This window comes from Neoarius graeffei, chromosome 17, assembly GCF_027579695.1.
Source record: "Neoarius graeffei isolate fNeoGra1 chromosome 17, fNeoGra1.pri, whole genome shotgun sequence".
NCBI classification, from domain to species: domain Eukaryota; kingdom Metazoa; phylum Chordata; class Actinopteri; order Siluriformes; family Ariidae; genus Neoarius; species Neoarius graeffei.
The window spans coordinates 8,964,991-8,992,884 of record NC_083585.1 but is presented as its reverse complement, the minus strand read 5'-3'; the positions used below and the strand labels follow the sequence as shown (position 1 = coordinate 8,992,884).

Here is a 27,894-nt window from a genome sequence, read left to right as displayed (position 1 = left end):
TGTTTAATAAACACATTAACTTAAACTTTGTTTTGTGTTCTCCTTGTGTTGCTTCCCTTTGAGCCGGGGTTGTAACACGTTAGCATTAACGTGTTAGTATTAGCATGTGAACATGCTAGCTGTTAACTGTGAGCATGTTAGCCAGAATGTTAGCGTATTAACCTTAGCATGTTTGCATGCTAGCTGTTATTATGGATTCCATTAGCATACTGACATCTTAGCTGTTAGCATATTAGCCTGAGCATGTTAATAGTTAATATTAGCATTGGAATGTTAGCATTAGCATGTTAACATGTTAATTGTTAACATGTTAGCTGTTAGCATGCTCTTTATTACCATGTTTGTCGTTAGCATATAAGCATGCTAGCTGTTAGCATTTTAGCCTTAGCATGTTAACATGATAGCTGTTCTGCTACAGCTCAGCAAGCACACTTTGCATCTCATCTCATCTCATCTCATCTCATTATCTCTAGCCACTTTATCCTGTTCTACAGGGTCACAGGCAAGCTGGAGCCTATCCCAGCTGACTACGGGCGAAAGGCGGGGTACACCCTGGACAAGTCGCCAGGTCATCACAGGGCTGACACATAGACACAGACAACCATTCACACTCACATTCACACCTACGGTCAATTTAGAGTCACCAGTTAATCTAACCTGCATGTCTTTGGACTGTGGGGGAAACCAGAGGACCCGGAGGAAACCCACGCGGACACGGTGAGAACATGCAAACTCCGCACAGAAAGGCCCTCGTCGGCCATGGGAAATGCAGTCTAGTTAGCATGCTTGCTGCACAAAGCATTATTCCTGTACACCCATTTTTTCGAGCCGTTACTCCTCCTACAGCTTTTGAGATAGTAACACAGAAACATCCGTCCTGAACCGGTGTAGTGTGCTTGTATATAGCTTTTGGATCAATGCACCCATTTTCTTATTCTTGTTGTTTTTCTGTCATTTTTCTCCCATAGAGAATGAATAGGGCTCATGAATCGAATTGTCCTGCTTGGATATGCTTCATTGTAGATGCACCAAACCTCATGTGATACTTCAGGCCAACTCCCCCGACACATACATGCAATTGGTTCTTACCTGCACTCATCTTTTCCTTTCTTTTCGCTCATCCCTTTTTCTTCCATCGGCTTCCATTGATTTTTGGCTCCATTGAAAATGAATGGAGTTTTGGGAGAAAAACTTTCACTCTCTGTCAATTTTTTGAACAGCATGACCAAACGTCATGAAACTTCACATGATGCCTCAGGCCAAGGCCCCGCACATATCCATCCCCTCATCTGAGACCTGCACTCATCTTTTTCCTTGGTTTTCATGCATACGTTTTTCCCTCCATAGGTTTCCACTGAGTTTTGGTCCCATTCAAATGAATGGAGTTTTGCTCAGTAACACTTCACCACACATCCACCAAACTTCATATGGCACCTCTGGTCAACTCACCCATCACAAACATGATGTCAGGTCTGACCCACACTCATATTTGTCTTGCCTTTCATCTGTCCATTTTTCCTCCACATTGCAGCTAATTATTTGAAGCTTGACTGAGTCATCCCTCCATTCCCCCATAGATGATAATGCATTCGGCAAGGATCTGCTCATTTGAGACTTTGACAACAAATCAGCTTCAACTCAATGGCCACTTTATTAGAAATACTTGCCTGGACACACATACATATATGTTAGCAGTTAGCATATACGTAAGCATTAGTGTTAGCATGCTAGCTGTTAGCATGTTACCATTATGGAACAGCCTTCCACGTAGTGTTTGGGACTCAGACACAGTCTCAGCGTTTAAGTCTAGGCTGAAAATGTATCTGTTTAGTCAAGCCTTTTGTTAATTTTATTAGGTAAAGGAGTAGATCGGGAGGATCCTCAGGCATAGTGTTTTGGTAAACTGGGATGTGTGGATGCTGTCAGCTCCCCACTCACTCACTCACTCACTCACTTGAGTTTGTTGATGGTGTAGTGGCTGCTGCTTTATGTCTCCCTCATGCCTGTGCTACCTTTTGGCTCTCCCCTTTTAGTTATGCTGTCATAATTAGTTTTGCCGGAGTCCCTGCTTGCACTCAGCACAAAATGTATACTGTTCCTACTCATCAGGCGACATTGGGCATACCTAACATCCTGTGTTTTCTCTCTCTTTCTCTCTGCTGCCCCCCCCAAAAAAAAAAACTCTGTCCCTCGGAGTTGCATGCCAATCCTGAGGTCGAGAAGCTAAACCTCTTCTGCTCCTCGTACCTGCCTGATCCAGCCTGATGCCCTAAGTCTGGCTGGATTCTCGTCACATCACTCCTGTGGAGGACGGCCCCATATGGACAGTCGAAAGTCACACTTGGAAGATGCTCTGGACACTTACAGTAATGCTTTTCTGGCTGAGGACTACAGTTGACTTGTTAACTTGAGGATTGTGGTTGGTTGTCATGAACAGTTTTGCACTCAAGTTTCCATCAACGAAGAGTTATAACATCAACGAAACAGACTTTGTGTTAAAATTGTTAAAAATGTTATCACGCTATCTGTTATCACCCAAATGAGGATGGGTTCCCTTTTGAGTCTGGTTCCTCTCGAAGTTTCTTCCTCATGTCGTCTGAGAGAGTTTTTCCTTGCCACTGTCACCACAGGCTTGCTCATTGGGGATAGATTAGGGATAAAATTAGCTCATATTTGAAGTCACTAAAATTCTATAAAGCTGCTTTGCGACAATATCTATTGTTAAAAGCATTATAAAAATAAACTTGACTTAACCTTTAGCATATCTTGTTAGCTGTAGTGAGTTGTTAGCATGTTACCCTTAGCATGTTAGCATGCAAGCTGTTAGCATGTTAGAATTAGCCTGTTAACATTAACATGTTAGCTGTTAGCATGCTAGCATTAACATGTTAGCATTAACATGTGAACATGTTAACTGGGCGGCACGGTGGTGTAGTGGTTAGCGCTGTCGCCTCACAGCAAGAAGGCCCTGGGTTCGAGCCCCGGGGCCGGCGAGGGCCTTTCTGTTTGGAGTTTGCATGTTCTCCCCGTGTCCGCGTGGGTTTCCTCCGGGTGCTCCGGTTTCCCCCACAGTCCAAAGAAATGCAGGTTAGGTTAACTGGTGACTCTAAATTGACCGTAGGTGTGAATGTGAGTGTGAATGGTTGTCTGTGTCTATGTGTCAGCCCTGTGATGACCTGGCGACTTGTCCAGGGTGTACCCCGCCTTTCGCCCATAGTCAGCTGGGATAGGCTACAGCTTGCCTGCGACCCTGTAGAAGGATAAAGCGGCTAGAGATAATGAGATGAGATGAGACATGTTAACTGTTAGCATGTTACCATTAGCTTGTTAACATACTAGCTGTTAGTGCAGAACATGTTAGCCAAAGAGTGTTAGCGTATTAACATTAGCATGTTCACGTTAGCTGTTAGCACATTTAGCCACAGCGTGTTAGAATGTTTACAATTAACATATTAGCCATTAGCATGTTAGCATGCTAGCTGTTAGCATGTTTACCATTAGCATATTGGCATGTTAACTGTTAGCATATTAGCCTTGATATGTTTGCATGTTAACAGTTAGCATGTTAGCACTACAATGTTAGCATTAGCATGTTAACATGCTAGCTGTTAGCATGTTAAGGGTTAACATGCTCCCTGTTACCATGTTAGCCTTTAGCATATAAACATGCTAGCTGTTGCATTTTAGCCTAAGCATGTTAGCATGATAGCTGTTCTGCTACAGCTCAGCAAGCACACTGCATTTTCTCTGCAGAAATGCAGTCTAGTTATTATTGCACTTGATTAATCATGTGCATTGCATTTAATAAACTGGCATTTTCCACTGAAAATACTTATGAGGTACAACCTTAACAACAGTATGTCAATTGATTTATTTCCTGTTATCTGAGATAGTAAAGGATTATTTACTTTACTTAACTTTATTAAGCCTATGTAATGGATAAATATTAGTAGTATTAATAACATTATCATGTAAAATTAACATACTTCCATATGTTAAACAACTTTAGTATAGCGTTGGATCACGAATTGAAGTCCATCATAAAATGTGGGTCCTGAAGCAAAAACAGTTGAGAACCCTTGTTCTAGAGGCTATGTTACAATACAAGTTTCCTACCGCAATCTAATCTAAAAAATGAACAATCAGTCAATCCCCTTGTTGCAAATAATAACAAATAGCTAGTTATTGAATGGATCATATCATTTCCCCTCCCATTACCTGTTTATCTCGCTACTTCACTTGTCATGATTTCCTAATGTTACCAGTGAATGTCAAACATACTTTTGCACCTAAAAAGAATTACCTGTGACTAAAGCACAGCAACAAGAAGAATTTGAACAATTATATTACCTGTACCATAATACATGATTGTAAAGTGCAATTGCAAGACATAATGACAGAATAAAAACAACTGGACCTGACAGAAATACAAAATATTCCAAAAAATATACAATAGCAGCACAATGTTATAGATCAACCTGGTTTAAAATATAACATGTTTGATTGCATGAGTGCAACTAAAATTAAAACATTTGTGATGTCATCATGCATTCCGACATACCATAATATGATAGTAAGGCAGTATTTCAATTTTCCTTAGATGCTCAGGACAAGAAATGCTTCAATGGTTCTTAAAGTGTTCTTTGGTTAGTTAAGCATTCTTAAAAGGGTTCCCCTTGGCATCCTTTCTATAAACAAACTTTAAGGGTTCTACAGAGGTTAGGAATAACCTTTGCTGCATCTTTCTTTTTACAAAGATACCTAAAGGATACAGCAAGGAATCAAGAAAAAAAAAGTTTGAATTGACAAGCAGACTGGAAAGTGCAATGCTTTGTACACTGAACAAAAATATAAATGCAGCGGTCCATATTTTATGAAATACAAATGTTCAGATAGAAATTCATTTTCATTTTTATTTTCTATGTGCCCGAGCCCAGTCCAGACGAGAACGTCGTCGCCCAGCAGTCAGGTCCAATCCTCGATGAGGTCTACGTGCATGGAGGCCAGCTTCTCTGAGTCGGTTTCTCACAGTTTGACTGCTGACCCTGCGATTGTGTCTCCCCATGGTCTCATCTGCGGTCCGTGTTGCAGTCCGGCACCGATCACGCAGGTGGGTCAGACGGATATGCCGGTCTTGTGCTGGAGTGGTGACACGTGGCCTGCGTGCATGTGGCATGTTGTCTGTGGTGCCATGCTGCTGAAATCGTCGTCGGAGGCGGACTATCGTGGAATAGCACCCCCAATTGACGCCCTACAGCTCTGATGGACATTCCAGCCTGCAGCATGCCAATGGCTCGTTCCCGGTTGATTCTGGTCAACTGTGGCATCTTGACATTTGAACATTTTTGTCATTTTAGGGTGGCCTTTTATTGGCCCCACATAAAGGATGGTCATGACATGCATTACTCAGTGAAATTTTTGTCTGCAATGGTCACACCCGACTGGATCATGGATTATCTCAAATCTGGGCACTGCTCAGAACTTGAGTAGAGGGATTTTTTTTTTTTTTTTAAAAATGTTTACTGGTATGCTATACTATCATTTGATGTGGGCAGAAAAAAAAATCAGTATCGGATGTACAAAATAAATAAAATCTTTAGGTGCTGCGTTTATATTTTTGTTCAGTGTACAAACAGTGTGCACTAAATGTAGACATGGCTTCCTAAGGTTGGAGTGAAAGAACTTGAGTGTCCTGCACACAGCCCTGACTCCAACTAACTCTTAAATAGGATGTTCAAAAAGCACATAAGAGGTTGCTTGTCAAGTGTCCACAAACTTTTGGCTGTATAGTCTCATCTCATCTCATTATCTCTCATCTCATTCTCATTATCTCTAGCCGCTTTATCCTGTTCTACAGGGTCGCAGGCAAGCTGGAGCCTATCCCAGCTGACTACGGGCGAAAGGCGGGGTACACCCTGGACAAGTCTCCAGGTCATCACAGGGCTGACACACAGACACAGACAACCATTCACACTCACATTCACACCTACGCTCAATTTAGAGTCATCAGTTAACCTAACCTGCATGTCTTTGGACTGTGGGGGAAACCGGAGCACCCGGAGGAAACCCACGCGGACACGGGGAGAACATGCAAACTCCGCACAGAAAGGCCCTCGGCCACGTGGCTCGAACCCAGACCTTCTTGCTGTGAGGCGACAGCGCTAACCACTACACCACCATGCCGCCTTGGCTGTATAGTGTATTTTGTAAATTGTAGATTGTGTGGATGTTGGGGGAAAGACTATTGCAATATATAAACAAAGACAGTGCTACAAAATTAGATGTTTGCATGTGAATTGAAACTCACCATCCATGTCCAGTCTCTGCATGATGATGGCCAGCTCCACTTCACTGGGCATGTACCCGAGTGAACGCATGGCCATGCCCAGCTCCTGCTTGGAGATGAAGCCGTTGCCGTCGCGATCCAGCACCCTAAAGGCCTCACGGATTTCTGCCAAAGCAAAGAAAGAGACAACTCAGCATTCTCCACACTCCTCCCTCTCTTGCTTCATCCCTCCCAGTTTATCCAGTCTTCTGAGCAGTACACTGAGTGCCTCAGACTCAACCTAACAAAATTAATTCAACCATTTCTGCTGCACCTGCTGTTTCACACCTCAAAGCCTTTACCAGCCCACTGTGGCCAATGTTTATTTCTGTTTAACTCTCTCTCCGTGTACATGTGTGTGTAAGAGTTGGACAGACAGACAGACAGACAGACAGAAGAAGTAGTCACGTCAAACATGGAATATTCAGTAAATAAGATCAGGGCGGCGGGCGGCACGGTGGTGTAGTGGTTAGCGCTGTCACCTCACAGCAAGAAGGTCCGGGTTCGAGCCCCGTGGCCGGCAAGGGCCTTTCTGTGTGGAGTTTGCATGTTCTCCCCATGTCCGCGTGGGTTTCCTCCGGGTGCTCCGGTTTCCCCCACAGTCCAAAGACATGCAGGTTAGGTTAACTGGTGACTCTAAATTGACCGTAGGTGTGAGTGTGAATAGTTGTCTGTGTCTATGTGTCAGCCCTGTGATGACGTGGTGACTTGTCCAGGGTGTACCCCGCCTTTCACCCGTAGTCAGCTGGGATAGGCTCCAGCTTGCCTGCGACCCTGTAGAACAGGATAAAGTGGCTAGAGATAATGAGATGAGATGAAGATCAGGGCAAGAATAATAAATAATAAATAATACAAAACACAACTGCACAATGCAGAATCATACAAAACAAGTGAATTAGCGGCATCACTTCAGCTTTTTTTTATTTTTGATATAATCCCAATCGAAAAAAGGAGATAAACAAAAACTCAATTATGATGCAGCAAAGACCTTTACTGAGTTGCCAGTTTATTAAGTACACCTGTCTGTACTGAACAACTTATGTCCTTATGTATTGTGTCAGGTCACATCACACACACAATTCAAGGATATGTCAATAAAGCAGAAAGCATGTCAAATCTGATCCAGCTTTTCAAGCCAAGATGAGTCCAGTTAGATAAATTCCTAAAAACAAGTGTTTAGTGAATGAGCTGTAATATTGTTCTCAGGCATTTTAGTACAACAGAGGTTGAGTCCTGATGACTACAGAGCAGGAATCAGCAAAGTGAGTTTCTGCCATACTTGCACAGGATAGCAGCGACAAAGGATAAAACATATACAGTGCCTACAGATTGAGACAAGCCAATCAAAACATCAGGTGATATGTGAAGTTCAATAAGCAGGCAGAGTTAAAAAACCAAGAGTTATCCAAAACAGAGTTGGTACACAGAGTTAATGTCAGGGGCAAAACCCAGACAAAACTGAACACAACTCATACACAGGAGATCAGAACTGGCAAATAGGCTTCGAAATGTAGGTAGAAGGGAACAAACAGAAATTCACAAAACTGACAGCTCAGTTAATTCAGTTTCCCCCTTTTATTTTACTGCTGATTAAAAAAAAAAAAAAAACACCACATTATAGGAATTTTTTTATTTTCATTGCACTGGGCATGTACCCGAGTGAACGCATGGCCATGCCCAGCTCCTGCTTGGTATAATTTTCATTGCCCCTTTACGTTTTAAACTAAATCAGACATAATTTCAAATAAGCACTATGTCAAATGATGGCTCTCGTTCATCTCACTGTGGTTTGGAGGACACTCATGAAACAATTCACTACACTAATAGCTTGACTTGTTAAATACCATCTCTCAGTGCTAAATATCTCATTAACATTGCTGAAGTGCTAATCAGGAGGGGTGTTCATGAGGTAATCAGGAGAATTTCCTGGTTTGAGCTGATTGCTAGGGGTTAACAATGCAGCATGTGTGAAAGTGGCTCCCACATATAAACACAAACATACTCACAAAATCTAAATGTCAGAACTAAGAGGGGGAAAAACCCAGTGGCCCCGCACCCAATAGATAAATTCGGCACTTGTGTGGCATTTTCACATTTGGATGTAGACTGGTAGCAGAGATGCCAGAAGCAGCAACAAGCAAAGAAAAAGAAATGGTGATGCCAAAAATATTAGTCTTTAACCTGGAATCATGGATTAAAGACAAGCCAAAAGCGTTCAACGAGGATGGAGCAAGGGACCTAGACTGAGATGCAGTTTATTAGATACACCACCTTGAGGGTAAATGCTTTTATCAGCTACACCTAGCTAGGCATATGACGATCAGTCACGATACAAATTTATGATGATTCGTATAGATGTAATAAAAAAATGAATTGTGATTATTATCTAGTCTGGCTAACGCGACTTCAAAGCTCTGCGAGCATTTGATCTGGCAAAGATATTAAGCCCAACCGTTTCCCAAAGTGCGTGGTTGACCCGCCTCACTGAAATGCCTCAGTTTGCTACTGGTCGAAGCCAGAAAAGGCTGTGACGAAGCTTAAACAATCACATCACTCTTTCCTCTGATGTATGTGACGCGACGGGGCTAACTGGTAGATTAAACTCTTACCGAAGCCGGTCGGGAGCAAGGCGAAAACGTCCTTCTTTTCAATAAATACCTCCAGGGCTGCTCTTTGCTCCGTTTTCAATGAGAACTTGCTCCATGTTCGTAATGTTTCTAGTGAATGAAGTGCTTCCGGCATAGATTCTGTAAACAATCTATGGCTTCCGGTCGCAGTTCTACTACGTCACTGCCTTGAACACGCCTCTATCCAGGGCTGTTGGAGATGCTCAAAGTTGATTGGATTGGCTCCCGATTTTTCGGGAGCTTGGAAGAGCTGTAGATAGCTTGCCTGGCCAGACTAAGCTCGCAACAGGCCCTCGTGTTGCGTCACGCTTAGGATGGGCGGGCCCAGGCTAATTATTATCAGGCTGTGTAATCTTTTAGTTCTTCCTAGCTGTAATTGCATTGTTTAGACAGCAGAACGTGCAATGACGTAAACTAGCAGGAATGTGTGTGACTTCACAGTAGGCGGAAGTAACACAGCTCTAATACTGCAAAAAAACACAAAAACGGATCTAAAATGGGAAAGAGCTGTCGTGCAATTGTACAAATAGAATTAAGAAGAAATCACTATCTTTTTATAGACTGCTGAAAGCTAAAGAAAAGAGAGGAAAAATGGAGGTGCAGTTTATTATGCTCATAAAAATGTATTAAGAAAAGGTATATTTATTATTACCTTTTTTATTTTTAATAAAATGAATATTTTAGTTAATAGACTAGTATATTTTACTCCAACCTTTAAAATTTGGGCAAATTTATTAAGAAAATGAAACAAAAGGGTTTTGTTGTTGTTGTTGTTGTTTTATTTAACCAAAGGAATATTTAAGTTGATAAACAATAGAAAAATTAATTTTGCATGTTTTGGTCTTAAATATTTATTTATTTTCAAAAACATCATGGGTAAATCATATCATGAAGCCAATATTGTGAATTGAATCAAATCATGAACTGGATGAATCATTACATTTCTATAGGTCAATTTGTACAAAACATTTTCGGGTGTGTGGTACTGGCACTATTTAGTTGGTGTACCTAATAAACTGACAACTCCAAGCAGATGTTCAGTGTAACATTACTCTCACGATGTCACAATTAATATAAATTTTATATTAAATCATGTGACCTTATGCCACTATAGCAAATAAAGAGTAGGCAAAAACAAAAACAAACATAACGTAAAAATTTACTTAATTTGACCACAGACTGTATCAAGCAAATAGGCAAACTTTAACTACTAAGTTAACCATTAGATGATGATGATGATGATAATAGGTGGCACGGTGGTCTAGTAGTTAGCACTGTCACCTCACAGCAAGAAGGTTCTGGGCCCAGTGGCCGACAGGGGCCGTGTCTGTGTGGGTTTCCTCTGGGTGCTCTGGTTTCCCCCACAGTCCAAAGACATGCAGGTTAGGTTAACTGGTGACTCTAAATTAACCGTAGGTGTTAATGTGAGTGTGAATGGTTGTTTGTGTCTATGCATCAGCCCTGTGATGACCTGGTGACTTGTCCAGGGTGTACCCCGCCTTTCGCCCATAGTCAGCTGGGATAGGCTCCAGCTTGCCTGTGACCATGTACAGGATAAAGCGGCTACAGATAATGGATAGAATAATCGCATCTCATTATCTCTAGCCGCTTTATCCTGTTCTACAGGGTCGCAGGCAAGCTGGAGCCTATCCCAGCTGACTACGGGCGAAAGGCGGGGTACACCCTGGACAAGTCGCCAGGTCATCACAGGGCTGACACATAGACACAGACAACCATTCACACTCACATTCACACCTACAGTCAATTTAGAGTCACCAGTTAGCCTAACCTGCATGTCTTTGGACTGTGGGGGAAACCGGAGCACCCGGAGGAAACCCATGCAGACACGGGGGAGAACATGCAAACTCCGCACAGAAAGGCCCTCGCCGGCCACAGGGCTCGAACCTGGACCCTCTTGCTGTGAGGCGACAGCGCTAACCACTACACCACCGTGCCGCCCCGGATGGAATAATAATAATAATAATAATAATAACTTATTTTCAGAAATACAACAGTCCTCTGAAAATCACCGAGAGTCTTTATTATTATTATTATTATTATTATTATCTCATCTCATCTCATTATCTCTAGCCGCTTTATCCTGTTCTACAGGGTCGCAGACAAGCTGGAGCCTATCCCAGCTGACTACGGGCGAAAGGCAGGGTACAACCTGGACAAGTCGCCAGGTCATCACAAGGCTATTATTATTATTATTATTATTATTATTATTATTATTTTGCCTTTAATAACATTTATATCAGTTCAGCTTGAAAATCTCTTTGAATGACGTTTCATGGACGGTACAGAATGAAATGCATTTTAAAAAGGCAGATTAAATGGGATGACTGAGTGGGTTTGAAATTATACTGTTCAAAACACCAACGCTTCCTTTATTTTAAGGTCAAAAGCATATAATGAATGACTCTGAACACTAGAGGATGAAGACGAATTGTAGCACACATACAGTACGCAGCTTAAAAGTGTGCTAGTTGGTTAGATAGACCCTCACACTTAGTCACTGAATGTTTTTTCACATTTTTGTTTTTCTTCACTGGTTTTGTCTTTCACTGTTTTTCACATTTTTAAGTCTTAATATCATGTATTGGGGTTTTTTAGTCAATTTAACAGAAAACAGATCGGTGCCTTTGGTGACTGGAAGATTAGATTTCTAGAAACCCTTGTAAATAAATTATAGAATGTAGAATTGGCTGAAGAGAGATCTGCCCTCTGAGTCTACCTGTCAGACTATAGCTCTACACTCACCAGCCACTTTAATAGGAACTTGTTGTTGGTTCTAAGATCCCTGTTCTTGGCTGCAGGAGTGGAACCCAATGTGTTCTTCTGTTCTGCTGTTACATGATGAGACGCTTTTCTGCTCACCATGGTTGTAAAGAGTGATTATATGAGTTACTATATCCTTCCTGGCAAAAAAGCTCAAACCAATCTGTCCATTTTCCTCTGATCTCTCTTATCAACAAAGCGTTTGTTTCCACCCACAGAACTGTCACTCACTCACTCGATGATGTTTTTTTGTTTTTCACACCATTCTGTGTAAACTCTAGAGACTGCTGTGTGTGAAAACCCCAGGAAATCAGCAGTTTCTGAAATACTCAAACCTTCATGTTCCATCTGGCTCAAACCAATACCCATGCCACAGTGAAAGAAAGTCACACTTTGAGATCACAGTTTTTCCCATTCTGATGTTTGAACATTGTGAACATTAACTGAAGCTCTTGATCTGTATCTGCATGACTTGCTGCACTGTGCTGCTGTCAAGAGATTGGCTGATTAGAGAACTGCAGAAAACCGCTGCAGGTGGATGGGTGTTCCTAATAAAGTGGCCGGTGAGTGTATTTGGACATGGTGAATTCTTCATGGCTTTAATTCTGTCTTTATGAGAAGCGACTCTATGATTTTATTTTATATTTTAAACACTTGTGCTTGAAAGAAAGATCTTTTGACCACTGCTACTTGCTGTATGCAGTCATTTTAGTTTTTAGGGGATTACAGTGAAACCTGACTGTTATCCCTGATGTTTGAGACATACCGTACATTACTTTTGTTCTGTTATTAAATGCTATTGCAACTGTGCTAGCAATGCCAGTAATGTCTCACATGATTAATAAAAGTACACCAACACCGACTAACAAACTTGTGAAATATCCACTTCACGTACTTCACTGTAAACACATTCAGTGATTTTCAGCATGGAAACAGATTAAAAGTATTTTCAAGTATTTCTTATCTAACAATCTTCTCAGTGCAGTCTGAGTTAAATGTGAAACCAATTATCCACACAGCTACTAAGCCTTAAACCATTTCCTAAATGTTAAGTGCCGTATTTATAGTAACACCCTGAGTTGCCCTGATCTCCGCATCATCATATCCACTTGAAATATAATGTAAGTTTTCTACACATCATCGGAAAAACCTCCGAATCCTCTGATATAAAACCAGCGATTAGAGCCGACCAGTAAAACATTCGATGTATTACTGTTCTGGCAAGTGTGTCTGCACAAAAGCATTAGATTTATTTTTGCTCATATATAGTACATATATACACACACAGTGGATATAAAAAGTGTACACACCCTTATTTAAGTCTGAATCTCTCAGTAACCTCACTGTGCTACTGTTTTTTTTGTGCACTTTGTTCCATACTTAAAAAAAAAAAATCTTATAGAAATGTGCAGTGTCAGCCTGATGTCACATCACAGCCTATTGTAAACCAGCCTTTATAGAGGAACTGCATTTGAGAATTGTGTTCAGACCAGCCTCAGACACAGACAGTCACTCAATACCCTGACTCATCGATGCCACTTTTATATATATATATATTAGTGCTGTCAAGCGATTAAAATATTTAATCGCGATTAATGTCGCGACTGTCATAGTTAACTCGTGATTAATCGCAATTTAATCGCACATTTTTGTCACATGAAAAACCATTGTAATTCTCTTATCAGCATAAAAAAGTGAATGGGCTTGCTCACCGTTTGAACTACGGGGTACACGGGGGATCCGAGATCCCCTGAAACAGACATGAGATCCCTTGAAAACATGATTTGGGAAATGTTGGGGGGTCTCTAAAATATTGGCAAAATGATGTTTATTGACATAGCATAGTAACGGGAAGCATTTGCATATCCGAAGTGAGCGCGTGATGGAGATCTGCACTCTGAGACAAGCGCAAGCACCCCCCAAAGGAAAAAAAGGGACCCCCCGAAAATATCGGCACAGTTCGAACACTGGTTGTACCAATGTTTTTTTTTTTTATTGCAGAGCATAACACGTCTTGTCACAGCCACTGCAAAGTGGGGCTGGAGCGGCCGATGGGAAAACGAAACCTACTGTAAGCCGAGCACCGTGGCTCTTCGGGGGAGAGCAGAGGACTCTGGCTGTGCGGGGCGTGGCATCATGTCACAGAGCGTTAATCTCGCGATAAAAAAATTATCGCCGTTAAAATTGAGTCAAGTTAACACGTTAATAACGCGACATTTTTGACAGCACTAATATATATATATATATATATATTTTTTTTTTTTTTTTTTTTTTTTTTTTTTGAAGAACAGATATTGTTTTAAAAACATGATCCAAGAGCTTTTCCATCATTTGAATACATTTTAATTGTATTAATATAATGTCCATCAAAATTTTATTAATAAAGATTTTTGAGTGTGATCTTAAAACTGGGGTTTTCACATTTTTGCAGCCAGGACTTCTTTCCACTTGGAAAAAAATTGCATGCATCCCTTCAATACAGATTCAATTTGAGCACAAAATAAGCAAAAACGATCGGTTTTTCTGATGTAAAAAAAATGAGACCACGATAAATAATTTCTAAACTTTTCCCACCTTTAATGTGACCTATAACCTGTACAATTCAATTGAAAAACAAACAAATCTGTTAGGGGGAAAAACATAAAAAATAAAAAACGTACAATAAGCTGGTTGCAGGCGGCACAGTGGTGTAGTGGTTAGCGCTGCCGCCTCACAGCAAGAAGGTCTGGGTTCGAGCCCCGTGGCCGGCGAGGGCCTTTCTGTGTGGAGTTTGCATGCTCTCTCTGTGTCTGTGTGGGTTTCCTCTGGGTGCTCCGGTTTCCCCCACAGTCCAAAGACATGCAGGTTAGGTTAACTGGTGACTCTAAATTGACCGTAGGTGTGAATGTGAGTGTGAATGGTTGTCTGTGTCTATGTGTCAGCCCTGTGATGACCTGGCAATTTGTCCAGGGTGTACCCCGCCTTTCACCCGTAGTCAGCTGGGATAGGATCCAGTTTGCCTGCGACCCTGTAGAACAGGATAAAGCAGCTAGAGATAATGAGATGAGATGAAGCTGGTTGCAGAAGTGTACACACCCTTAAACTAATACTTTGTTGACACACCTTTTGATTTAATTACAGCATTCAGTCTTTTTGGGTTCACACCTGCCATCAGTTAAAATGACTCTGATTATCCCCAAATAAAGTTCAGACATTTACTCAGTTCCATCCTCCAGCAAAAGCCAGGGTTCACAGAGAGCTTACAAAGCATCAAAGGGATCTCATGGAAAGGTATCAGTCAGGAGAAGGGTACAAAAACATTTCCATGGCATTAGATATACCATGGAGCACAGTGAAGACAGTCATCAAGAAGTGGAGAAAATATGGCACAACAGTGACATTACTGAGAACTGGACATCCCTCCAAAATTGATGGAAAGACAAGATGAAAACTGGTCAGGGAGGCTGCCGAGAGGCCTACAGCAACACTGAAGGAGCTGCAGGAATTTCTGGCAAGTACTGGTTGTGTATTACATGTGACAACAATCTCCTGTATTCTCTATATGTCTGGACTATGAGGTAGGGTCAAAGAAAAACATCCAGGTCCGGCTAAATTTTGCAAAAAAAAAAAACATCAACTCTCCCAAAAGCATGTGGGAAAATGTGTTATGGTCTGATGAAACCAAGGTTGAACTTTTTGGCCACAACTCCAAAAGGTATGTTTGGCGCAAAAACAACACTGCGCATCACCAAAAGAAGACCATACCCACAGTGAAGCATGGTGGTGGCAGCATCAGGTTTTGGGATTGTTTTTCTTTAGCTGGAACAGGGGCTTTAGTTAAGGTGGAGGGAATTATGAACAGTTCTAAATACCAGTCAATTTTGGCCCAAAACCTTCAGGTGTCTGCTAGAAAGCTGAAGATGAAGAGGAATTTCATCTTTCAGCATGACGATGACCCCAAAAAAGTTTTGGAATGGCCCAGCCACATCCCAAACCTAAATCCAATTGAAAATCTGTGAGGTGACCTGAAGAAGGCTGTGCCCAAGAGACGCCCTCGCAATCTGACAGATTTGGAGCGCTTTTGCAAGGAAGAGTGGGCAAATATTGCCAGTTTTAGATGTGGCAGGCTGATAGACTCTGACCCAAAAAGACTGAATGCTGTAATTAAATCAAAAGGTGCTTCAACAAAATATTAGTTCAAGGGTGTGCACACTTATGCAACCAGCTCATCTCATCTCATTATCTGTAGCCACTTTATCCTGCTCTACAGGGTCGCAGGCAAGCTGGATCCTATCCCAGCTGACTTCGGGTGAAAGGCGGGGTACACCCTGGACAAGTCGCCAGGTCATCACAGGGCTGACACATAGACACAGACAACCATTCACACTCACATTCACACCTACAGTCAGTTTAGAGTCACCAGTTAACCTAACCTGCATGTCTTTGGACTGTGGGGGAAACCGGAGCACCCGGAGGAAACCCACGCGGACACGGGGAGAACATGCAAACTCCACACAGAAAGGCCCTCGCCGGCCCCGGGGCTCGAACCCAGACCTTCTTGCTGTGAGGCGGCAGCGCTAACCACTACACCACCATGCCGCCTGCAACCAGCTTATTGTATGGTTTTTATTTTTTATGTTTTTCCCCCTAACAGATTTGTTTGTTTTTCAATTGAATTGTACAGGTTATAGGTCACATTAAAGGTAGGAAAAGTTTTAAAATTATTTATCATGGTCTCATTTTTTTTTTTACATCAGAAAAACCGATGATTTTAACAGGGTGTGTACACTTTTTATATCCACTGTGTGTGTGTGTGTGTGTGTGTGTGTGTGTGTGTGTGTGTGTGTGTGTGTGTGTATATATATATAAAAGTGGCATCGATGAGTCAGAGTATTGAGTGACTGTCTGTGTCTGAGGCTGGTCTGAACACAATTCTCAAATGCAGTTCCTCTATAAAGGCTGGTTTACAATAGGCTGTGATGTGACATCAGGCTGACACTGCACATTTCTATAAGTTTTTTTTTTTAAAGTATGGAACAAAGCGCACAAAAAAAACAGTAGCACAGTGAGGTCACTGAGAGATTCAGATCAGTGGCAGTGAATAAGAGAATCGATGGTACAGCTACTTATTATAATAATGATTTCATATAATGTCTCTAAATCTGTTCCACTTTTGTAATTCATCACAATTCTGAGATTAGAAATAAAAGATTTATATGGTACGTTTCATTTTGATATAGACAATAACAACAATAACAATAGAACAATGTATGAAGCACTTCACAAATCTTTTGAAATTCCCTTTATGAAGATATGAGATGTAAAATCTCTGAATATTTCTTCTTGAAGTCCATTTATTCATTTTCCATTTCATAATTTAAGTAAATATATTTTTTGTTAGTGTATACTGGAGTTATGATGAAGACAAGCTCTGCTTCACTGCATAAAATGAGATCTTAGCAAGGGAAAGTATCTTGAGAGTCAAATATATTTCATAACAAATCTTAGATTATTAATACATGTGTACTAAATTCAAGGTTTAAATTTTCCTGCTCAATTGGAAGGTGATTCTCTTATTTCAAGCATTTATTTTTAGAAAGAAGCTGAATTATCTGCCAATAAAACAGGACAAGTTCAGTCTGAAAATTAGAACAAATCTTTAGAAATGCACACACACATGCACGCACGCACGCACGCACGCACGCACGCACACACACACACACACACACACACACACACACACACACATTAGTGTTTGTCCTGTTTTGTCGTATTACAAGCTGGAATTAAAATGGATTTTTGGAGGGTTAGCACCATTTGACTTACACAACATGCCTACACCTTTAAAGGTGCACATTGTTGTTTTATTGTGACACAAACAATAAGATGAAAAAACAGAAATCTGAAGTGTGCATAAGTATTCACCCCCTTTCATATGAAACCCCTAAATAAGAGCTGGTCCAACCAATTCACTTCATAAGTCACATAATTAGTTGATTAAGATCCACCTGTGTCACATGATCTGTCACATAATGTCTGTATAAATCGACCTGTTCTGGAAGGACCCTGACTCTGCAACACTACTAAACAAGCAACATGGAGCCTCCAAACAGGTCAGAGACAAAGTTGTGGTGAAGTATAGATCAGGGTTGGGTTATAAAAAATATCTCAAACTTTGAATATCCCAGGGAGCTCCATTAAATCCATTATAGCAAAATGGAAAGAATATGGTACCACTACAAACCTGAAAAGAGAAGGTCACCCACCAAAACTCACAGACTGGACAAGTAGGGCATTAATCAGAGATTCAACAAAGACACCAACGATAACACTGAAGGAGCTGCAAAGAGCCACAGCAGAGATGGGAGTATCTGTCCATAGGACCACTTTAGGCCTTATACTCCATAGAGTGGGGCTTTATGGAAGAGTGGCCAGAAAAAAGCCATTGTTTAAGAAAACACATTTGGAGTTTGCCCAACAGCATGTGGCAGACTCCTCAAACACATGGAAGAAGATTGTCTGATCAGATGAGACTAAATTTGATTTTTTTGGCCATCATAGGAAATGTCATGTGTGATGCAAACCCATCACCCTGAGAACACCATTCCTACAGTGAAGCATGGTGGTGGCAGCATCATGCTGTGGGGATGTTTTTCATCTGCAGGGACAGGAAAGCTGGTCAGGACTGGTCATCCTTCAGATGGATGGCACTAAATACAGGGCAATTCTAGAGGAAAACCTGTTTGAGTCAGCCAGTGGTTTGAGACTGGGACGAAGGTTCACATTCCAGCAGGACAATGACCCTAAACATGCTGCTAAAGCTACACTGGAGTGGTTTAAAGGGAAACATTTAAATGTCTTGGAATGGCCGAGTCAAAGCCCAGACCTCAATCCAATTGGGAATCGGTGGCATAACTTGAAGATTACTGTACACCAATGCAACCCATCTAACTTGAAGGAGTTGGAGCAGTTTTGCCTTGAGGAATGGGCAAAAATCCCAGTGGCTAGATGTGCTAAGCTAATAGAGACATACCCCAAGAGACTTGCAGCTGTAATTGCAGCAAAAAGGTGGCTCTACGAAGTATTGACTTTGGGGTGGTGAATACCTATGCACACTCCAGATTTCTGTTTTTTCATCTTAATTATTGTTTGTGTCACGATAAAACAACAATTTGCACCTTTAAAGTTGTAGGCATGTTTTGTAAATCAAATGATGCTAACCCCCCAAATATCCATTTTAATTCCAGCTTGTAATGCAACAAAACAGGACAAACACCAAGGGGGATGAATACTTTTGCAAGACACTGTGTGTGTATATATATATATATATATATATATATATATATATATATATATATATACACACTATTTTCTACATTGTAGAACAATACTGAAGACATCAAAACTATTACATATGGAACGTATTTGGAATTATGTGGTAAACAAAAAAATGTGAAAAAAAGTTTCATATTTTAAATTCTTCAGCGTATCCAGTGTTTATCCTGATGACGCTTTGCACACTATTGGCATCATCTTAACCAGCTTAAGTTATTATTATATTAAGTTATTAAGTAATAACTAAATAATAAAAAAATAATTAAGTTATTAATTATATATGAGGTCGTCACCTGGAATGCTTTTCAATTAACAAGTGTGTCTCATCAACAGTTAATTAGTGGACGAGTGTCTTGCCTTTTTAATGTGTTTGAGAGCCAACAATAAACAGTAAATAATAAAAATACAGTAAATAGCCCTAGGCGTAGTGGTGGCGTAGTAAATAGCCATAGTGGTTCGCACTGTCTCCTCACAGTAAGAAGGTTCTGGGTTCGAGCCCAGTAGCTGACGAGGGCCTTTCTGTGTGGAGTTTGCATGTTCTCCCCGTGTCTGTGTGGGTTTCCTCCGGGTGCTCTGGTTTCCCCCACAGTCCAAAGACATGCAGGTTAGGCTAATTGGTGGCTCTAAATTGACCGTAGGTGTGAGTGTGAGTGTGAATGGTTGTCTGTCTCTATGTGTCGCCCTGTGATGACATGGAGACTTGTCCATGGTGTACCCTGCCTCTGGCCCACAGTCAGCTGGGATAGGCTCCAGCTTGCCTGCGACCCTGGACAGGATAAGCGGCTACAGATAATGGATAGATGGATGGATGTTGGACCCCTGACCATCACACCAGATGTGGTTATTCCCCAAACTGTTGCCACAAAACGTGAAGCACACAATTGTATAGGATGTCCTTGTATTCTGTAGAATTACAGTTTCCCTTTACTGGACCTAACGGACCTAAAACATATCCCAGCATGACAATGTCTCTGTGCACAAAGCAAACTCTATGAAGACGTGGTTTGCCAAGATTTTTTGTGGAAGAACTCAAGTGGTCTTCATAGAGCCCTGACCTCAATCCCACTGAACACCTTTGAGATGATTTGGAATGATGGCTGTGCACCAGGCCTTCATGAGCCACGCTCCAAAATCTAGTGGAAGCCTTCTGAGGAGTGGAGGTCAGGATAGCAGTAGACCAATGCCCATGAGTGTTCGGTACTCAGGTGTACGTTTGACCATATAGGGTCGTACAAGAACTCTGTATGCTGTGTGCTGTTAATGTAAAATAAAATTGTGGAAACTACGGTAAGCATCTCAGGGTTCCTCCCAGATATAACCAGCTGTTGAGACATGGGAGACATAGTGCTCTATACACACATTAATAATTCAAACTTGTAGGGCTCATTTGATTGCCTCTCTGAGCTGATAAAAGAAATTCTCTGGAAAATATACGCTGAGCGACAGAGAATAATATGTATGAAATTGTTTGATCAGTAGAGCATAAACAAATGCCAAAAGCTTTTCACATACAGTAGATTCTTGGTTATACAATTGCACTTTTTGACCATATCAAAGTCCCTCCAGTGCCAGGACCTGGTCTTCCCAGGCAGTCTCCCATCCCAGTACTAACCAGGCCCTTAAGCCACATTGAGTGGCACCAATCTGTGTTTCTGTAGCCGTTGGCTTCTTGCCTATTACATCGCTAGGGTTACAGTGGGAGCTTGTCCTTTGGTAACTGCAAGATTTTAACTCCCTACTCACATCTGCATTGCAGCGTACCTCACCAGATGGCAGTAGGTACCATTTTTATGATGGTCTTTGGTATGACCCAACCACGAGTAGAACTTGCGATCTCCCAGTCAAGAGGCGGACACACTAACCACTAGGCCAACTCGCGGGTTTTACCATATAGGACACAGCTATAAAAGTGAGTTATTTACAACCCCGATTCCAAAAAAGTTGGGACAAAGTACAAATTGTAAATAAAAAGGGAATGCAATGATGTGGAAGTTTCAAAATTCCATATTTTATATGGAACACATAAATATTTTCAACACATCTCAAAAAAGTTGGGACAAGGCCATGTTTCCCACTGTGAGACATCCCCTTTTCTCTTTACAACAGTCTGTAAACGTCTGGGGACTGAGGAGACAAGTTGCTCAAGTTTAGAGATAGGAATGTTAACCCATTCTTGTCTAATGTAGGATTCTAGCTGTTTTAGGTCTTTTTTGTCGTATCTTCCGTTTTATGATGCGCCAAATGTTTTCTTTTAAAGATTTTTTTGGGCTTTTTTCACCTTTATTGGATAGGACAGTGTAGAGACAGGAAATGAGCAGGAGAGAGAGATGGGAAGGGATCGGGAAATGACCTCGGGTCGGAATCGAACCCAGGTCCCCGGACTTATGGTATGGCGCCTTAATCGACTGAGCCACGGCGCACTAATACAACCCCATACCATCAGAGATGCAGGCTTCTGAACTGAGCGCTGATAACAACTCCGGTCGTCCTTCTCCTCTTTAGTCCAAATGACACGGGGTCCCTGATTTCCATAAAGAACTTCAAATTTTGATTTGTCTGACCACAGAACAGTTTTCCACTTTGCCACAGTCCATTTTAAATGAGCCTTGGCCCAGAGAAGACGTCTGCACTTCTGGATCATGTTTAGATACAGCTTCTTCTTTGAACTATAGAGTTTTAGCTGGCAACGGCGAATGGCACGGTGAATTGTGTTCACAAATAATGTTCTCTGGAAATATTCCTGAGCCCATTTTGTGATTTCCAATACAGAAGCATGCCTGTATGTGATGCAGTGCCGTCTAAGGGCCCGAAGATCACGGGCACCCAGTATGGTTTTCCGGCCTTACGCACAGAGATTCTTCCAGATTCTCTGAATCTTTTGATGATATTATGCACTGCATACATGTCAACCTATACGTAATGTCCGTATTTTATATGGATTTGATTCAATAAACGTAGTATACGGGTGTATAAATAAAGTTATACGGATTCTTTAAAAAAACTTCAATATTTATTTAGAGCTATAATCAATTCCCACGATGATAAAAGAGCGCATAACATTTACAAACGTACTGTACACCACAGACAGCCAGTAAAGAGTCTTATGAAATCGCGCGTTATCTTGTGGTAGCGAGACTTCGTTCCACTTTTGATCATGCGCACACTGCATTGCGAGAATCCCGCCAACCGTGAAGTCATAGACATATAAACATAGACGCCGCCTTCTGCATAGAATCATACGTCATCCTCGCCGCCATATTGGATGTGGCAAAGTGGAGATTCTTCAACCGTCTCTGGTATAGCGTCTAGACAGTAGCCGAGAATAAAGATGCCTCATTCATGTGCTGCATTTAACTGTACCAACAGGTTTACCATCCAAACGAGATCACATGGGATTACTTTTCACAGGTGAGACTGGAAAAATACTTTTCATTGTATTTGGTCATTATAACGTAATTTTATGAACAGATTTTCCTGACTTTGTGGCTAATATGAAGTCTCGTGCATAATAGCCGCTCGGTGAAACCTGTCTCCAAACAACAAAGTATTTCCTTCGTAACTACACTGATAACACTTTGCGTTTTTGTCAAACATTGGAGCTTTGTATTCATTCTGAAGGTTTATTGTTATTAATATTGAATAAAAAGTAATTGGGATATATCATTGTTAATTATCATTCAAATTTTAGGCAAATTATTTTAATTTGCATCTTATACGGATTTTATAAGGGAAATACGGATTTTGGAGGTTGGTTATACAGGTTTGATTGACCAAAGGTTGACATGTATGGCACTGTAGATGATGATGTGTTCAAACTCTTTGCAATTTTACACTGTCGAACTCCTTTCTGATATTGCTCCACTATTTGTCGGTGCAGAATTAGGGGGATTGGTGATCCTCTTCCCATCTTTACTTCTGAGAGCCGCTGCCACTCCAAGATGCTCTTTTTATACCCAGTCATGTTAATGACTTATTGCCAATTGACCTAATGAGTTGCAATTTGGTCCTCCAGCTGTTCCTTTTTTACACCTTTAACTTTTCCAGCCTCTTATTGCCCCATCCCATCTTTTTTGAGATGTGTTGCTGTCATGAAATTTCAAATGAGCCAATATTTGGCATGAAATTTCAAAATGTCTCACTTTCGACATTTGATATGTTGTCTATGTTCTATTGTGAATACAATATCAGTTTTTGAGATTTGTAAATTATTGCATTCTGTTTTTATTTACAATTTGTACTTTGTCCCAACTTTTTTGGAATCGGGGTTGTATAATCACACTATCTGCTATCACCCAAATGAGGATGGGTTCTCTTTCGAGTCTGGTTCCTCTCAAGGTTTCTTCCTCGTGTTGTCTGAGGGAGTTTTTCCTTGCAACCGTTGCCTTAGGCTTGTTCATTAGGGATAAATAAATTTATTAGGGATAAAATTAGTTCATGTGGTTAAAGTCTTTTCTCTAAAGCTGCTTTGTGACACTATCTGTTGTTAAAAGCGCTATACAAATAAACTGACTTGATTTGACTATCGTGAAGACCTTTAAATGTATGGAACAAATCAATGAACATTCCTTGATGAGTATGAGACCAGTACTTGTTTGTGTGTGTGATGATTTTCACTCACCATCCAGTTCCTCTGCAGAGATGCTAGCCAGCTGGTCGCTATCACTGTGTTCAGACAAAGAGCGGCTCAGATAGTTGCCTTTATACAGCAGACCTGCCGTCACATGATGGAAGGGCATCTTCTCCCTAACCATGGTGGAAAACAACAGAGTGAAAGTTAGTAATTATGCTTGCAGTAAACTCACAGTAGAATCTGGAAATAAACAAGCTTCATAAATGGGCCAACATTCATTCATTCATTCATTCATTCCAAGAAACCAGGCCAGTGTTCATTAGCATTCTTAGTGTGACTTTAGAGAAAACTGAAAACTCATTTTTCCCTAATATTCTATTACAATCCACTAATTATTATTCTATTACAAATATTTTAAAAGGACTTAGTTTTAAGCCCAGAATAGTTCCAGTCACTCTATACTTATGTATAAATAAATAAATAAATAAATAAATAAATAAATAAACCCTAATTATTTTACGTTATATTGGATTCTCACAAATTTTCTGATTTTTTATTTACAATTAATTATGCAAACGGAAGAACAGATATTGTTTTAAAAACATGATCCAAGAGCTTTTCTATCATTTGAATACATTTTAATTGTATTAATATAATGTCCATCAAAATTTAATTAATAAAGATTTTTGAGTGTGATCTTAAAACTGGGGTTTTCACATTTTTGCAGCCAGGACTTCTTCCCACTTGGAAAAAAAATGCATGCATCCCTTCAGTACAGATTCAATTTGAGCGCAAAATAAGCACAAGCTAACTGTTCAAATATCCAGATGATTATTAAAATTGCACGCATGTGTACAATGTCACTGAGTTGAGGTTGGTACAGGTAGTGCCAGTGTAAGACCTGTGTAACAGAAATAATAACAAAAGCAATGCAAAGGGTATAAATGTGCACTTTTGTATGGATCAATCATAGTCAGCAGTGTCTCTAAAGAGCCTCTGAAACTTGTAGAACCCCAGTGTAAATTTGATATATTTTTTTAAAGTAAAAATTATGCATCATTTCTCAGTGTGTACTAAAACATGAGTTCATTACTGAAGAGCTCAAAAACCTCTCTGAGCAGCAAACATTCATGTTCATTTCTTTTGCCTGTATCTATTCTCACTTTTCAGCAGGTTCTGTGGACAACCAATATGCCCAGCATGGTAACTCCACCAGGTCAGCAGAGACACTGCGCTTTGGGATCAGAGCCCATACACAGTGTGAGTGCACAGCGTGGCCTGGGTAAGAGTCAGGTGTAAAAGAGAGGAGAAAAACACAGCCAATACAAGTAGGCCACATTTAAACTGCAGCCCACTGAAGGTCGTTCGGCTGATTGCTGGCTGCTGACTATAAAAGATGGATGCTGCTGAGGGACCAGCAGTCATGAACCCAACAGCAAGCCAAGAGAACCATAATGAAATGGCTGATTGTAAATCAGTGAGTGAAATTAAATCAGCTGCGTGTGATGGGGCATTTTTCTACTGAGGTGAGAAAGACTGCTTTTCATTCCAATAAACTCTCATCATACGGGTCTGGATATTGAGCTCAATATGATTCCTATTATTAATAATGCAATAAGATGGACTTTTGGAGTAGGACTGCTTACTTTCCAGCTGCTTGTACGCTCTGTCTTTCATTAATTATCTGAAATTTTCTTCACCTTTATGTCAAAGTGTGCATCAAACTCATTCATACCCAATTCATGCAATCACCACTGACTGGCTGTAATTAGCACGTAACACACTGGCAGCATACGGTAACACAAGCTTTTCAATAACAATTCTTCAAGGCCATGCTCACTAATATATGCTGCCTTTTATCTTATTCTTGGCTAAAAACCCTGGTGCCTAGTGCTCGGCTGGCTATAACTGTGTTTTTTGGGCAGCTCAGGCCTTTAAATCATACGGTCTGTCTATATTTTCCACATAAATTAAGCTTTACATTGAAATCATCCAAGGCTTTCTTTTTTAATGTTCGTTGCACTGGCCATAAACTCCAACACACTCACTGTGTACATCTTATCCATACAGAGCTGGAGGACGGAATAAATTATGGTACCGGAATTATACTAGCCCAGCTGTGCAGTACAGTTTGACACATTTAATTAAGCTAATTATCTACATGTCTCCAGTTGTCCAGGGCATTACAATCAAACTGTTTTTGGCTGTAGATTATAACTCATGACTAATAGAGTAATTTAGCTCACAAGCAACTCCAAAACATTTTGTCTCATTGCATTCAAAAGCCCTTCAGTATGCTCAAATTGCAAATCTTATCACTAAAGGTATCCTTTGGGATAAACCAAGTTCTACTCATCTATACGCTTAAAAACAAGAAAGAAAAAGAAAAAGGTGAATACTAGTCTATGGACTGTATGACCATTTCTTTATGTATTTTAATACAGTGTGTCCAAACAGGAGGAGACTAAGCAGAGCCCCCATGCAGTGTCTTGAGAACACCTTGGAGCTGAGAAGAAGATGACTAATCCAACTGCTGTTCTGCTAAAGAGCAAAGCCTTTCAAATCACTTTTTCTTTACAAAGCACAAAAGGTCACTGAAAACACCTTCTACATCAAACTAAAACATCACTCTTGAAACACATGGTGAGCAGGAGAAAAATTGGTAACTGACAGCAAAAGAAAAAAAACAATGGTGCCAATGTGTTTTAAACAGAGAGAGAGAGAGAGAGAGAGATTACAAGTATTTTGTATGGCTACTATAGGAACCCCCCCAAAACTTTTAATAGGTAACAGTGCCAGCACAAAGACTGGTCCCCCCCCCCCCCCCCCGAATTCTTATAAATATCATATACAATCTATGTGGCATATATATATATAATTTTTTTATTAAAGAGTGAAAAGAAGAAAGCATTCATAAGAAACACCAACTTATTCACTATGGGGACAGATGCGAGTGCACTTGTGAAGGCTAAAAAAAATATATATATAATGTATAAACTACACACAGAGGAGACACAAATGTAAATATTATTAAGTGGAAAAAAAACTCTCAAAAAGAAAAAAAAATCTGTGATTAAAAAACCCCACAACTGAGATTTCTATGAAGAAACAACCACATAAAATAAAAGCTAGAGAATAAGCACTGTGAAAAAGAAGAGAAATCCAGTAAATGATACAATATCACCAGCACAAAATGTTCAACCAAAGCAAGCGAAGTTGTAAATTAAGTCAGAGAATCTGCTACCACCTCGAAACAATGCCTCTGTAGTGAAAGCATCCGTCACGCTCAGCCCTGGCTTCATCTTCCCCATTCCGATGGCACTCTCCAGGGTACTGCAGTGTCCCATCCTCCTCACCACCACTCCAATTCCCTTCCTTCTGCTCCTCTGTCCCCTTCTCCGGATCTGTACCCTCCATCGGAGAGAATCAAAGCAAGCACCGGGCAACTCAGCCCGACTGCTTTCTGTATCGCCTCCTCTCCCAAAGGAGCATGGAGCAAGGGTTAAATCCCACGCTGATATTTCAGCAAGTAGTCACTTGTTCGTTCCCACCGCACATTAAATGAAAATGCAATGGTTGCAAGTTCATTAGAGGATCTCGATGACTAGAGTAGCAGATCATCCTCTGTGGTTCAGAGTGTAGGTGCAGCAGTGCCTCAAGACGGGCTGCTTCATAGTGATTTGTGAGTGAAGGCGCTCCCTTAAAGCACTTATGCAGCACACAGTGCCTCTTGAGTCACTATAACCATTACAGACAGCTGCACTTACCACAGGGCTATCAAGGGGATCAGCGTCGACTGTAACCACCAATGAGGTTGAAAGCACAGTCATCACATTGTATGTAGGTTTTAATTGATGATTTTTGGGCTGCATATTCGGTTTATTATATAGCACGTATTTTTAATCAGATCCCACTTTTGGTGACATTTGCTGAAAGCATTGCTGTAAAGGTTAGTTTTGTGTGAATTTGTGTGAAAGTGACTGCACTCAACAGTATTTAGTGATATGGTGCAATTCGATGCAGTGCTGTTGCATGTGTGTTTTCTGAATTAATCATCTATCTATCTATCTATCTATCTATCTATCTATCTATCTATCAGTTTATTTGTACTTAGATCAGGAATAAACCCCAAACTTCACTTCAACATGCATTTGTCCACCAGCAAAGTCTTATCCAGGACATGGAATTAATGGATGATATGGTTGCTGTTGTTGTTATATTTTTTTTTTAATTGAAAACATTTCTAGAGGAAAAAAGGATACAAGTTCAGATCTCTC

The 27,894-nt window shown here is 40.7% G+C and overlaps 1 protein-coding gene across 1 annotated transcript in view; it reads right to left on the bottom strand.

Annotated features, from left to right (window-relative positions):
• Positions 1-23,786, bottom strand: part of caln1 (calneuron 1) — a 188,127-nt gene extending 164,341 nt beyond the window's left edge. Inside the window, exons 1-2 of the mRNA XM_060898012.1 lie at positions 23,666-23,786; positions 6,308-6,451 (exon numbers count right to left, since the gene is read on the bottom strand). Coding sequence (XP_060753995.1) covers positions 6,308-6,451; positions 23,666-23,783 — 262 coding nt within the window. The 5' untranslated portion in view covers positions 23,784-23,786. The remainder of the gene's footprint in view (positions 1-6,307; positions 6,452-23,665) is intronic.
• Between the last annotated feature and the right edge of the window lie 4,108 nt (positions 23,787-27,894).